Source organism: Plasmodium vivax, chromosome 11, assembly GCF_000002415.2.
Source record: "Plasmodium vivax chromosome 11, whole genome shotgun sequence".
Lineage (NCBI taxonomy): Eukaryota > Apicomplexa > Aconoidasida > Haemosporida > Plasmodiidae > Plasmodium > Plasmodium vivax.
The window spans coordinates 88,289-103,129 of NC_009916.1; the positions used below are offsets into that span (position 1 = coordinate 88,289).

A 14,841-nucleotide genomic window follows, 5' to 3' on the forward strand; every position below is an offset into this window, starting at 1 on the left:
ATCCCCGAGGGGGGCAATTTTTTTAGTATTTCATTTTTTTTTTTTTTTAAAGTACCCCATAATAAACTTCCCATTCGTTTCTGTCAAATGGGACCCCCAATATAATTCATCTTGTTAATAGCAAAACTGTAAATAAATCGCGTCACCATTTTGTAACAACTCCCACACATGCTGCAAGGCGAGGTGACAAAATGGTTTAACTCAGAGGTGTAGCCAGTGATGCTCACTCTACACACCATACTCCCACCACTGAAGTTGATCCAAATAGCAGTTACAAAACCTACCGTACACACGCATGGTTCCCAAACTGAGGACACCATTCGGCGGGCACACCACATCGTGGGGAAAAAGGACAGGAATTTAAAAAAAAAAAAAAAAAAAAAAAAAAAAAAACTCCAAGGATTAACAAAAAAAAACATACATTATGAAAAAAAAAACGGGAAAAAAAGTGAAACATATAAGGGGATACACTTGCGAACCAACACAGTAATGGTTCCTAGCCATGCTATACAGATTTAGCAAAACTTCATTCTTAACACCATTGCTGTAATTAAATTTGATGTCCTGATTGTTTAAATAATATTTATTTACATGTAGGGGCTCGAAAATTTTGTTCGAGCACAGGAATTCCAAAAAATCGGGGAAGTACTTCGTGTCTGCCAGCTTTGACTTTGCCAAGTACTTCTGGCACTTTGCAAATCCGTTCGTTAGGTGCCTGATCAGCTTGTGCCTTGCGCTCTGCAGGGGGGGAGTGGCCAAAAGGGAAAACGTTCAGCCGATCAGCCGTTTGGAAAAAACGCACATGAGTATGTTCTCCTTCTTAGCAGCATCTCCTCAGCGAAGTGCCGCTGCGGGGGGCCCGAATTACCAGAATGAAGCCCTCGTATGGATACACCAGCGCCAGCCCCAGCAGAATGAACGCCAAAATGATGGCCTTCTGGATCACTTTCTTGCGCTTTGTCTTTCTATTATGGAGGGTAGACACGGGCATCACGAAGAGCACGCTGAAGAGGGCTGCATACGACCAGTTGTACAGCTGCGGGGGGGAAAACAGTGAAGCGTAAAAGGGGGCGAAAAATGTAGCGACGAAAAATGTAGTGACGAAAAATGCAGTGACGAAATAACCGCTTCAATGACACAACGGGGGAACGTGCACCATGCTCGCGGTGCAGTCCCATGGTGGGTACGAAACCCCCCTTTCGTAGTTTCTCCCCCCTCTTCTCCCCCTTTTCCCCTTACCGACGACAGGAGCACAACAAAAACGAAGTAAAAACAGTTCATGCTGTTCATTATGGAGGAATACGGCGCGACGGAGCCGTTGAAAATGTACAGGACATTTCCGCCATCGAGCAGTTGCAACTTCCCCTCCACCTCATCCAATTCGTCTTGCAGCCTCTTAACCAGGGCTCTGTTTTTCTTCTCGCGAAGGAACTCCTCATCATCACTATGCACAATCTTCGGTTTGGTCAATTTGGAAAAATCTCCCCAGCTAGCCAAAACTTCTTCATTACTCAAGTTGGCATAAAAACAGGGTATCCCAATAATGCTGTTTATTTTATTATTCAATTTTTTTATCCTATCCAAAAGGACAATTTTCTCGATTTTCTGTACCTTCTCATATTTAAGCACTTTGCTAATTTTCTTAACCATGCAGGAAATTACGTAGTTAAAAATGAGGGCCACTATGACCGACAGAATGAGTATTTCCCACCAGTAGTGGGCTATCTGCACGTAGTCTTCGTAACGATCTGGGTGCCATTCTGAGCAAAGAGGGAGCTTCTTTTCCAAATTCAGCAACTCGTACACTTTATCATTCGTGGAAAATAAATAAATAGGCAATGAAATTATAAAAATGGTTTTTATATACCCGTAGAGACCCACCACAAGATTTGTGTAGCTTCGCAAAATAGACCCTTTTAGTAGCTTCAAAATGGCGTACGCACATATTAAGTACACACCGTAGCAATACACACTGATGGGCACCCTTCTCCTGATGGTATCGAAAAAGTAAAAATTCGACGAATGGCAGAATCCTTCAGGGGTATTGCTTTGGCTCCTTATGAAACTTTCCATCGCCTTGGTGAAGTTGAACAAATTTAGCATTTTGTTTTTCAGCGGGATTTTACTCACGCCGGTGGCGGTGAAGGCTGCAATGTTTTCCCTTCACAAGGGGGGGGAAAAAAAAAGGAAAGGAAATATACGACATGTGAGGGGAGGAGAGCGCCCGGATGGCGTTCACTATACATACGCGGGTCACCGCTGCAAGGGCCAATAAAATTGCTACCCACTATGAGCGCCCCCCCCGCAGAGCCTACCTCAAAAAGTAGACGTGCCCCTTCTCGTAGCCCCTCTCCAGGGCCATGTCAAAAATCGCGTGGTGGGGAGATTCCACCTTCACAGGGATGTTGTAGTAGTTTAGCTCATTGGTCAGCAGCAAGATAAAGTCCAGGTTTGGCAAGAGCCCATTCAGGCCTTCATAATTTATGTGTATATGTGAAGGGTACACAGAATCGAATTCTATGATGATGGCCGATCTGGAGAGGGCCTTCCTTCCATTCCTCACATCATTGCTGTATAAAAAATCCTCGACAAATTTCTGAACCCCTAAAGAATATAGCCATTCCTTGTTGGTGAACAAAAAGATAATGTCCTTGCTCATATAATTGCAGTTTTTAAAATAATTGATTAACGTTAAACCAACTGAAATGGCGTGGAAATTTTTCCTTTCCTTGTAATCGAAGTTGATCACCACGATTATGTTTTCCATGTTGTTGCAAAATTTGCACGGCACGGTGGTGATCAGTATGTTGCCCTTTGCGCCGCCCTTTACGCCGCCATTCACGCTAACCCTCCGCTTCACCGTGTGGACAAAGGGGGAAATTCTCCTGATATACTCGCCTATCCCATCTATTATATCCTCCCTGAACCCATAGTTGGAAAAATAACTGCTCGTGTGGTTTAGAAAGTCCTCATCAGTTTTGTCTAAATTGGAATTCCCTGGGAACTGCGAGAAAATCAGCGAGTCCAGCTCCGCCTTTTTGCTAAATTTGTTGAACACGCAGAGGTGCGCGAAGCCGACAACGGATAGGGTGATTCTGCCGAAGGGAGGAAAAAATAAAAAACATCTACACAGATACGCACATGTGTAGGCATGGGTGTTCACGCGCCTATCGCAAACACTATGCAACGCGAAGACGCGTCTGCTATTATCTCTCACCCTATTAGTTTCCACTTTTTTAAAACCCTTTTGACCAACAAAAAAAACTTGGGATTCTCCGAAAACCCCATGATAAATTAAAATGGGGAGATCAAACCAACGGGAGTGTGCAAAATGGAAAAGTGACAACGCTCGCTTACTGGAAACGACAAACGGGGTGGAAAACGTAAAGGCTGACCCCCAAGTGGACGTGTAGGCGGGGGGGAAGCTGCGGCCCTTAATACGTACTTAACGTAATGCTGATGTGACATAGCAGTTCGTAACTCCTGCGTTGCGCCATTTAACTGGAGAACTGCCCCCCTCTACGTTACTCCTCTACAGATGAACATGACCTACGCGATGTGCCCACATGTCGCATGTCATATGCTGTGTGTTTATTTTATTTATTTTTTTTTTTTTTCTTCTCTCCTATGCCCATCGCCCTACGCTTAAACCATCCAAATGTTTACACAAACAACGAAACGCACTGCAGAGGGAAAATTAAAAAATAAAAAAAAAGGGAGTCCCGCTCACAATTAACCTATGCTTTATGCAGTCAGTCGGATTAGTCCAGGGGTGGCTCTTTGAAGCGGCGAAGTAGGAAAGGAACAATTTCCCATCGTCTCACATTTTGGCAAATTTAGTGCTTCATTATGTGGTCCCCCCACCTGCAATATGACCCACCTCCCAGGTTACGCTGCCTACCATTTTACACCCTCCTCAGCAGGCGATTTTGGGCGTAAAAAAAAAAAAAAACTGCCAGCTGCAACATGCATGTTTCGTACTACACCTCCATATCCTTTTGCTACATTGGGGGAGCTTTTTATTTTTTTTTCCACACTTTATTCCCTCACTGCAGTATGGCCTAATTGCAAAATGGGCACACACCAATGGTCATGCTACTCCCAAAGATCACAGCCCAACAGGATGAAATCGCGTCGCATGTCTCCTCCGTTCAAAGAGCAGCACATACACATTGTTCCGCACTTTTAAAATGCTAAAATGAGTTTCCACACAGACAAAAGGAAAAGAAAAAAAAAAACAGACGGTAGAAGTTGTCACCAGGGGGATACATGCTATGTTTCCCTTAACTAGCTAAAATGTGATTTTTTTTTTTTTTTTTTTTTTTTTTTTTTTTCCAGTTTATGTTGGATATCCCCCAACAAACGCCCAATTCGAACGGCCCATTTTACCGTTTTCATTTTTTTCTTATAAGTAAAACGCCCGTTTTTACAAAAAAAAAAAAGCATAAATGTGGGAAACACTTGTGGCGTACTTATCCCAAATGAGTTAAAAAAATGAATAAAAATAAATAAAAACTGCTAATGTGATGAAAGTACCCACCGTTAAATCCATATATCACATGAATGCCCTCTCCTTCTTTCCACATGAAAGAGTCATTTTAAAAAAAAGGTCACCATAGACAAAGAGGAGCAGTAGCTACATGCACATGTAGGAAGTTACACGGGAGCCACTTCCCCATCTCAGCTACACCAGTGCAAATGAACACTCTGCGCGGTACACTAATGCAGGCGGTGCACATCTATTTAACCGCCCCAGCTACGACATACACCCCAGCATATTCCCATTTTTCTTCACAAAAGTTGCAAATTAAATCTCGTCGGAAGGACTGCTAATCTCTAAGACGATTTTGTCTTACATCCCTGAATTGCTTTATCAAGCAGTACGCACTGGCCATGTAACTTCAAATCTGTACATATAATTTACACAATGGAAATATCCACATGGGGGGGTGATGGCATCCTCCCGTTTCTTAATTAATTAAAAAAAAAATTCCCTTTTTAAACATTTTACATGAGAAGATCATCAAAAATGAAAATAACATGCGGTCATTTTTTTTGAATTTATATCCTCCATTGGGTGTAGCTACACGAAATTTTTTCCTCTTTTTTTTTTTTTTTTTCCTTCCCACATAACTGAGCACCTACGTGACATTTCTGGGCTAATTTGCCTGTCCACCGTTGCGCTCCCCTGACTGTTGGTTCGACGGATAAGTGGAGGTACCCCCGTTCTGACTATGCATATTGTTAAGCTGCTCATTATACGCAGGGTTGTATTGCTGATTGTTGGGTTGATTATACAACAGGGGGTGCATGCGTTGGCCGTGCGGTGCAGAGTTACCATTCTGTTGGTCATACACATTTCTGTTATCCATCTGATCATAATTTACATACCCACTGTGTTGATTATAGTGCGACGTTGTGTTTTCCTGGTTGGCATACGCATTCCTGTTACCCTGCTGGTTGTAGTGAGATAATAAGTTGCTACTTGCATTCGCGTTTGCGTAATTGGGGGGTTCGTAACTTTGGCTAGAGTACCCCGACCCGTTGGCCCCACTTGGCCCATATGACTGGTGGCCGTAGGTCCCCCTGCCGCTGACGGAGTCGTAACTCCCCATATAACTTGGCTGATTATAAGAAGGCATGTTATTCGAACCGCCATTATTGCTATGCTGAGGAACGTATGGCCTCTTATACACTGGCACTTCCTGATTGCTCTGATTATTTGGAGAAATGTAATGATTTTGCGTCATTCCCTGAGCACCGTACAGACTTTCCGGGTTAGGTTCGTTTATATATAAGAAGGTGGGGTCACTGGGATCCACATATGCATTGCTACTTGAAAAAAATTGCTCATTAAATTCGCTCAGGGCACCTAATGGTCTGTTTTTCTTCGCCGCATCATATACCTTAAAAAAATAATTAAGGAAGCTACTACACTGTCCATTCAGAAAAACGATGTTCCATTTGCAGGGACTCTTCAGACTGTTGGGGTGATCTACTAACGGCTTCACTACACCAGAGAGGTAATTCAACCCAAAAACGGGTTGTTCAAATTTTGGCTTCTCAATCAAATTCAGTGGGAACTCTACAGATATGAAATTTGCGTTCGTTCTGCTCCGTTCGCTTTTGATGAATACCAAACGTATGCTCGTTAGGAAAATCATTCCGTCTTCCTTTATCGTTCTGCAGTTGGGGGTGTGTAAAGAAGGGCACGAACATATGCACATGTGTCAACCAGTTTGCAGGGCCATCATTAACTGTGTACTAGGGTTATGGCAGATAAGTGAAGCCAACAGGGGAGACACCCCCGCTTGTCCCATTAGTACTACATACTCGCGGCACTACCCCCATGGGCACACTTATGCGCCATATGCTTCGTAGCGCTCTCCTTTTGGTCACCTGTCGGGGAGGTAGAGCTTCATTTTGACGTCTTCCCTTCGTAGGTACGTGAACTCTGATCCTTTGTTGGCCGGGAAAAGGAACTCTGCTCAGGGGGGAAGCGCAAATGTGAACACACGTAAAGGGAAGCACACGCAAAAGTAAGCACACTCAAAGGTGAACGGCCCCAATGCAAAACCTCTAAAAACACAACCGCGCGGAGAAGCGTCCTCCCCCACCACGGCTGCACATACCCTGGCCCTGAATTAGCGTCGGATTTAGCGCCATCCTTTTTTGAAGAAATTTTCAAAGTCAAATCTGAGCTTCTCAACTGAACGGGTCATAAGGCGGCCTTCCCAAAATGGACCCTTCCAAATGTGCCTTTTCGTGTCCTCCGATATTTACAAGGGAGTAATGGAAGCTCTATAAATATAAGCAGTCACATGTACGTACGCGTGTATGTATATGCATGCGCCACATGTTTATTTTTGACTTTCTCTTAGTAAGCACATCCCAGCTTTGTCATTTCGCAAATTTTCATGCTTGGCAAAGTTTCATACTTTGAAAACGTGAACGGAAAAGGGAAAAAAAAAAAAAAAAAAAAAAAAAAACCAGAAAAATACATACAAGTGCAAGTGCTATCATATACAAATATTATTTTTGCCCTTTTGCAAGTTCGGGAGTTTTTATTTTTATCTCTTCATTTAAAAAGAGGCACAAAAAAAACGAAAAGAAAAACAAAAAAGAAACAAAAAAATACAGCATGCATAAATCAAACATTAACGCTGTGAATTCCTTCAAACGCGCTTTGCTTAAATTCTTATGCCTTCACATGTCATAGTAACTTGTTCGCGGCGCTTGCACCCCTGCACGCACTTCCCCGCGCGGGAGCAGTTGCATGTATTTACATACACAGGTGCGTAAGGGTCAACACAGGGGAGAGGCACGTTTACTCTTAGTTTCGCTTTTGCGTTTGCTTGTATTTACTTTTATTTGCTTTTACTATGCTTTTATTTTACTTTTTCAAAGCGATTCTTGTCAGCGCGCATATCCATTCCCCGGTGCACACAAGCTACGCGTTGTGCAAAAGGCGAACAGCGCGGAGATCAAAGTGACAAACGGAAGACTCCCATTGACGATGCGAAACCCCCTACAGTGCGCTGTTCGCCCCCAGAATGGCACATCCTCACGTTGATGCGAAACAGTCGTGAAGTCACTGCGTGTGCATACCTAACTGCTTCACCGGACAGTACCCCCCCTTTTTTTTTTTACGCCCCCAAAAAGGGGTCCATTTTGTACTTTCAAAGGAGTCAAATTCGTTTGTTTTAAACACCCCTGGTGTTTTTTTTTCCCCCCCCCGAATATACTTGTGTACATATCGCCAAAATGTGCTCTGCATATTTACACATACATGCACATATGTGTGAAAGCCTTCGTAATGGAAAACACCTGGGCAGCTTAACCCCCTTACGAAGAATCCTTCATGTGAATTTTGCAAAACGTAAAAAAAATCTCATCAAAGGGGAGAAAAATATTCACTCGCTCTGTTGACATTTTGCGCATAACACCCCAACGTCAGATCGGCGTTAAGCAGTTGTCCCCATTTTCCCACCAAAAAATAAATGTGTGCGTTGTAGGTAATATATGCCCAAATGGGCCTCCCACCATTGTAGAATACACAACTTTTCATTTTCGGAAAACACCATTTCGTCTTTCGACAATTTGGCATGACACTTTCAAACGGTTGTACCTTTGTGCGTTAATGTGTGCAATTTTTTTTTTTTTTTTTTTACCCACTTGGTAACCCCCACACACACAACTCGAAAAGAAATACAACATTGCGGTAACATTTTTATAAAGTACATTCATGAAAATGTAAAATTAGGTGGATTTTTCTTCACCTTTTTCCACCTGAACGTGAATGTCAAAATTGAAACATGTGAAGAAGAACAACTGACTGTCCTCACACAGAGAAATTACAGAGAAGCGCTCTTATCCCTCTTCCATTTGGTCCCCTACATTACGCTAAGCAAAAAAAAGGGATACCAAATGTGTCTCCTTTTTTTTTACCCCTTTTCTGATGACAGTTTTACCTCTAGGGGGAATGTGCCCCAGAGGGAGAAATTACGGCACGGATTTAGGGCATAATTGTTAAAGGCGGAATGGTCCATGAAATGTTTAACCATGTGGAGGGCGCATAACGGAATGGAGTTATGCCCTCTCTCCCACCCAAAAGACCATTTTCCTGCCTACTTTCCTTACGCATCCCACATGGTTATCGTATCACCCCTAGTCGAAAACATAAGAGGGGCACCACAAAGACGGCCATAGTCACTTCCCGTTCGTCATATGCAACTTTGCAATGTAAAAAAAATTGGGGCAGTAAAAATATTCATAAATTTTTAGCGCAAAATGAGATAGTGGTGGTACGTCCTTTCTTCCAATTCGTGCATGCGGGGATTTAAAATGTGCGGAAGTCCAAATGTGTGTAATCTCTATCATGCCGCTTCTATGGCATATAAAATTGAAGGCAGTTCCACCCCCTTGCAGCAAAAGGAAAAGTAAAATCACCCGTAAAAGGGGCCTCCATTCCTGTTGCTTAACATCGCGGTAGTATATCTCACCATCTTTTTTCACCGCTGTAGAAAAAGTGATCCTTTAAAGTGGTTTCTTTTTCCCCATAAATGTGATCAGCGTGATGCTCGCTTGTTACTTCTGCAAAGGTCCACTAAAACATTCCGCAGTTTTTAATCATGTGATGTTACTACCCGTGTGGAGTTCCACACCCTCTCGCCATTTGTGAGAGTTTCCCCCGTGCGACATCGCTAAGTTCCCCCTTCAGTGCGTTCCCCCTAGGAGAGCATTTTCACTCGGTACAGCTCATCCGGATGACGTGAAATTTGTATGCTCGCCTGTATATGACCCATCTTGCGAGAAAGAGTCCCACGTTGCGCAATTTCACTCGCATAATTTTGTTACCATCATTAGTGCCTCTCCCATTAGCGCCGCTCCATTATTGCCGCTTCCCTTTTTGGTTCTGCTTCGCTTCTGCTTTGACTCCCGCTGGCACAAGTTCGCCCTTCCCCCGCGCTGTTCCCCACGCCGCGAAACGCATCACACGTCCACCTTTGCCCAACGCAAGATTTAAAAAAGGAGACTCCCCCCCTTTTTTTTGGCACTTCTCCCATTAAGAACCCACTTGCGCATTTGCTGCCCTACCGTTGCGACGTTTCCCATGATATTTCCATTTTATGAACATTTTTTTGTGTGTATTTAAATTTTTTTTTTTTTTTTTTCTTTTTTTTTCCATGCCGACGTTGACTCCCCATTGAGAGTTCCCCCCCACACTTACATGTGCGCGCAAAATGTACCCCCTCTACTACGAGAAGAAGATCGTGAAAAAGCTCATACAGCACGACTCCCTGATTCTGCTGGCGGATGGGTTCAACGAGCTGAACATCCTAGCCATATTCATCTTTTACTACCAGAACAAGTGCCTGTGGTATGAGAAGTGCGCGGAGGAGCAAAACGTCTTCTTCGAGTTGTTCGGGCTGAACATTCGCAAGCGGGTGGACGGCGAGGAGGATGACGAGCAGGCGGGGCGAGACAGCCCTGCCGGGGGCGATAATCATAGGGGAAGGGACACCTGCAGGGGAGGTGGCAATGGCAGAGAAGCTGACAATGGCGGAGAAGCTGACAATGGCAGAGAAGCTGACAATGGCGGAGAAGCTGACAATGGCGGAGAAGCTAACAATGGCGGAGAAGCTGACAATGGCGGAGAAGCTGACAATGGCGGAGAAGCTGACAATGGCGGAGAAGCTGACACGTGTGGAGAAGGCGACCCCCCGGAGCGGGCACCCTCCAACCGCGCCAAACAGCTGACAAGTGCGCAGGACGAGGCGGACAGCTCGCTCGGGAGAAACAAAATTAACAGCCTGCTGGACTCCTTCAGGTATGACGCGCCGGGGGGGGCCACCGCGAGGGAAGGGGCAGGCGTAGCGGAAGTGGCAGGTATGGCAAACGTGGTCAGCTTAGCCGACGGGCCAAGTGACCGCGCGGCACAAACCGAGGCCCCCCCCCCGGGGAACCAAAACAAACTGATATTCATCCTGAACGTGTCCCCGAAGGAATACAACCTCTTTCTGAAGTACCAACTTGGGCTGTACGGCGAAATGAGCAAGCTGGACCGCCAGTTTAACGACGGCGTGAAGATAAATTACCTCAAAACAGAGTACATAAGGAACCAAAAATCGAACGAAAGGATTGAACTATACATAAAAAGGGGAGTCTACTTCATCTCATCGAACGTGCTCCTAATCGACATGTTAACTTTTAAAATTATCCCAGAAATAATCGATGGCATCTTCCTCTGTAAAAATCATAAACTCATTTACAACATGAAGGAGGTATTCATCACGGAGCTCTACAGAAAGAGAAACAAATTTGGCTTCATAAAAGGGATCAGCAACAACAGAAGGTTGGTAAATAGCCAGCACATCATAAATTTAAGTCAAAAGCTGAGCATCAAAAAGGTCTACTGCTATCCGAGGTTTCATAAAAATGTACATCTCTCTCTTAACAACAACTTTTTACAGCCAACCATTTACGAAATAAATATGCAGCTCCCATCAGACGTCAACACAATGGAGGAGAACCTCCTCAATTTAATACATTACCTAAATTTAGAAATTAAAAAATATAATAATTTTACAGATTTTGATATAAACGCCCTCATATATTCTGACAGCGCAGAGAATTACACGATGAACTACATTAAGAGTAAAAACTTAACCTATAACACAAAAAAGTTATTAAAAGAAATTATTATCCTCGCGCATGTACTTAACAACCTGTACGTCTACGACCAAGTCGTTTTTGACAACTACCTTAATAACATCAAGGAGGCAGACAAAGAATCCATATGGCTCTACTGTAACGAGGCCAATGATGTCTTCTTCTTATCTAGGGAGAGGAAACTCAACTTTCTAAAAGGTATTAATATGAATCTAGAGGTGGACATCACCAAACAGGAAAACGTCCCTCTTCTCCTCCACAAACTCCAGTACGAAGGGAAATATTTTCACAAGTCCTATGAAGTCAAACGGACGCAGAGTGAATTCTACAGCTGGATCTACGAACTCGTTTACCGCAGAGATATACCCCTCAAGGAGTTTAAAAAGATGAGCCAAAAGGGGGGGCGTAGCAGCGCCACTGTGGGGAGTTGCCTGCCTTCCGACCGCAAAAGGGGGCCGCACCGCTCCACGGGGGGAGACCTCCCCGATGCGGCCCTCTCCCTGAAGAGACCCAAAGGGGGAACCACCCACGAGTACCCCAAGGGGACCACCTCTAACGTAGCGGCTTCTCAAAAAGGACAAAGCGAAATGGAGCTAGATAAAGGGCCCCCCCAAAGGGGGAGCGGCGCCCACGTTAAAGTGAAAATTGAGCAGCGCACCCCGGAGAAGCACGACCCGGGCGCTCACAGTGAAGAGACGCGCGATGCGAGTGGAAAAGTGGGCGACCCTGGTGAGGAGGCCCCAACGGATGCGTCGAAGGGTGCTTCGAAGGACGCTTCGGAAGGGGCACCGCAAAAAACTGCAGGCGCTGCCCAACCGGAGCGAACCATAAAGCGAGAAAAGAGGAGGTCCGACCCGGCGGAGGAAAGTCCCAAAATAGATGACCAATCTGACAGCAACCCCCGTAACGATGAAGAGAGGAACGCTGCTGAGAGGGCAGACAAAGTAGACTACCCCATCGCAATCGTCGTGGACAACTTCTACACCCAAAAGGAAATTTACAACCTCCTGCTTCACAAAAATGACAACTGCGCAGATATGAATCTTTTCCGCCAGTCGGAAGAACAAACGCGCGAGTTTTACATTTCGGACAACTCGGGGAACTCCTCTTCCAGCAGCTCGGAGGACTTGTTTCAAAAAAGCAAAAAAAATGCGATGCATGCACATAAGGCCGATTACTACCTCCCCTACAAGCTGTTTAAGAATAAAACGACTTCCCTAAGGTTTATAAAACCGCACGTTTACATACTGTGCATAAATAGGAACTACGACTCGGTGTACACGTCGGACAGCTTCATCGAAGACTGTTCTGCGAAAATTGACCAAATTAATGAGAGCACGAGGAAGGGGGGCAGTCCACCTATGCAGGAAGGAGAATCCCCCCACAAAGGTAGAGACATCCAAAAGGCTGCCTCATCAGAGGAAGACCCAACTCGGTTGAAGAAAAACAACGCTCCTTCCAAACGCAGCCACGAGGATCTCTTCCAAATAAATGAGTACTGTGGAAACCTGGACTTTTTGGAGCTCTTCTTGATGAAGGTCAAACCATGCAGAATCATTCTAACCAAGCTAGATTTGAGCATTTTTCGTAATGTAGAAATTTACTGTGCGAGGCTGTTCCAGCATAATGTGTATAAACTGCGTGGGGAGAGCTGCTTCCCCGAGGTGATGAAGTACGAGGAGAACAGCTGGATGTATGACAACGTGGGCGAGGCCAAGTCCTTTTTGAAGAGGGAGCAGGGGGGCAGCCCCCAGGGCGCGACGCGCTGCTCGCGCCAGGCCGCAGGGAAAGGAGCCAACAATGGCGTAAAGAAGGATGCCTGCAAAGGCTTCTACCATGGCGAAGCGCCGCCCCACCCCGCGGACCGCGGCGCGCGAACCTTCAGGACGCTGGAGACCCTGAGCGACCTGTGCAACACCGTGGAGGTCTTCCTCGTCTTCTACAAAAACAACATCCTCTACAACAAGTACCTCAACGACGTGAAGGTGGAAAAGACAAACTGGCTCAACTTCATCGAAAATAAAAACAACCTCAGATTTCAAGTAGACAGAAATGTGTTTAACAAAAATAAGGACCTCTTTAAAAAGGTGGTCAACTCGTATTTTTTATTTCAAAAAAGATTTAAACAAAACAGAAAGAACCTCTTCAACTTTAACAAAGGCCTGTGTGAGGAATTTAAAAATTTCCAAGAAGTAAAGCTAGACGAACAACAAGTGGAAAATAAAAACGCCTTCCTAAATGCCCTAAACACAAACTACATTAGCATGGAGGAGGAGGAGCTTTTTATGCAAAACTATAGAAATAAAAATAGTAAAAAAAACGACATGGCACTCTCCCACCTGGACGAAAAAACGATTGCAAAGATTCAACAGGTGTTGGAAAAATTCTCTATTGATTCTTTCAATTTAAATTTTATCCTTTACAGCATTTTTAATAACACCAAGCCGATCGTCATAGTTGACATTAGGGAGCTTAAATCTGACCTCTCCTACAAACTGTACACGAGCAAAATGCACATCATCCCGTATTCCCTCCTCGTGGGGGATTACATCCTCACCAAGGATATCTGCGTGGAGAGGAAAACCATCGTGGACCTCATTCAGTCCCTAAACAATAACAGGCTGCACAACCAGATTAACCAAATGTCCAAATACTACTCCATATACGTGTTGCTAATCGAATTCAATACCAAGCACCTCTTCTACTTCTCCTCCCTTAGCGACAAAAATTCCGTCTACACGAAACTGATCATCCTCTGCCTCCAGTTTAGTAGACTTAAGATTCTGTGGAGTCCCTTTTCTCTCTTCACCGTTAAGCTTTTCTGGTCGCTTAAAATTAACGCCGAGCAGCCCGACATCTTCAAGTCGCTCCACATTGATATGACTCTGGAGAGGGACGCCCACCAGCGGATTGGCGGCCACGCCCGGCGGGGCAAGGCGCAGCAGCAAACCTCAACGCAGTTGCTACCAGCAACGCAGCCACCGCCCACAGCGCAGCCACCGCCCACAGTGCAGCCGCTATCCATAACGAATGCCCCCGATGGGGAGGCGAGCGAACCACCCCTAAACACCCACACCCAAGCGGAACAACCCAGCCAAAGCACCCTCGAGCGGGTAGACAGCTCCGCGGACAAAAATTCGGACAATGAAAACGAAAATGAAAACCAATCAGATGCCTACAAGTACGAAACAATAAACGACCTTTTCGACAAAAATTTAACCCTCCAGCTGAAAGACGAAGGGAGCAGTTACGCCCTAAAAAGAATGGACAGCGTCACCAACTGGAACGCCCTGGAAATATTGAAAGCCCTCCCAGGCGTCACGGAAAAGAACATGCACCTGATCATCAACAACGTTAACTCATTGCGAGACTTATGTGAAAAAACGGTCGAGCAGTTGGAAGTCTACATGAGCAAGAGCAACGCGAAGATGCTCCACGAGTTTTTGAACACGGACGCGGTGTGAGTTCGCGTTTGACTTGGACCACGTCCGGCAAATGGATCTCCACTTAGGGGAAATGTTAATCGAGGTGATTACTACCCCCGTAACGTTAGTCACTCTCCCACGTACTTTTTCGTGCACCCTTTTTTTGGTACCCCCCGTTTCCTCTTTTCTCCTCTCCTCTTTCTTGTTTCCCATTTGTCGGCCCACCGATGGTACCCCTTGACCG

The 14,841-nt window shown here is 45.1% G+C and overlaps 3 protein-coding genes across 3 annotated transcripts; 1 reads left to right on the forward strand and 2 right to left on the reverse strand.

The window, feature by feature from the left end:
• Positions 1-402: 402 nt before the first annotated feature.
• On the reverse strand, positions 403-3,288 carry PVX_115410 (hypothetical protein, conserved; the record flags this gene model as incomplete). The annotated part of the gene is made up of 5 exons (XM_001616422.1): positions 403-738; positions 869-1,036; positions 1,240-2,161; positions 2,316-3,095; positions 3,218-3,288. 5 exons carry the CDS (start codon positions 3,286-3,288, stop codon positions 403-405), a joined length of 2,277 nt encoding a protein of 758 aa, XP_001616472.1.
• A 1,364-nt stretch (positions 3,289-4,652) lies between these two features.
• Positions 4,653-6,942, reverse strand: PVX_115405 (hypothetical protein, conserved). Its single transcript, XM_001616421.1, has 3 exons — positions 6,633-6,942; positions 6,400-6,484; positions 4,653-6,183 (listed from the first exon to the last, which is right to left on the reverse strand). The coding sequence occupies exons 1-3, from the start codon at positions 6,664-6,666 to the stop codon at positions 5,160-5,162; spliced, it is 1,143 nt and encodes a 380-aa protein (XP_001616471.1). The 5' UTR covers positions 6,667-6,942; the 3' UTR covers positions 4,653-5,159.
• Positions 6,943-9,743: 2,801 nt separating this feature from the next.
• PVX_115400 (DNA repair endonuclease, putative) lies at positions 9,744-14,636 on the forward strand (the record flags this gene model as incomplete). The annotated part of the gene is made up of 1 exon (XM_001616420.1): positions 9,744-14,636. One exon carries the CDS (start codon positions 9,744-9,746, stop codon positions 14,634-14,636), a length of 4,893 nt encoding a protein of 1,630 aa, XP_001616470.1.
• Positions 14,637-14,841: the final 205 nt, after the last annotated feature.

Excerpts from the sequence above, each read along its gene's own strand:
- PVX_115405 (XM_001616421.1), bottom strand. The coding sequence starts at position 6,666 with ATGGCGCTAAATCCGACGCTAATTCAGGGCCAGG. Across the intron at positions 6,485-6,632 it reads GACGCTAATTCAGGGCCAGG|AGTTCCTTTTCCCGGCCAAC; the intron begins GTATGTGCAGCC and ends CCCCCTGAGCAG. Across the intron at positions 6,184-6,399 it reads AAGCTCTACCTCCCCGACAG|AACGATAAAGGAAGACGGAA; the intron begins GTGACCAAAAGG and ends CCCCAACTGCAG.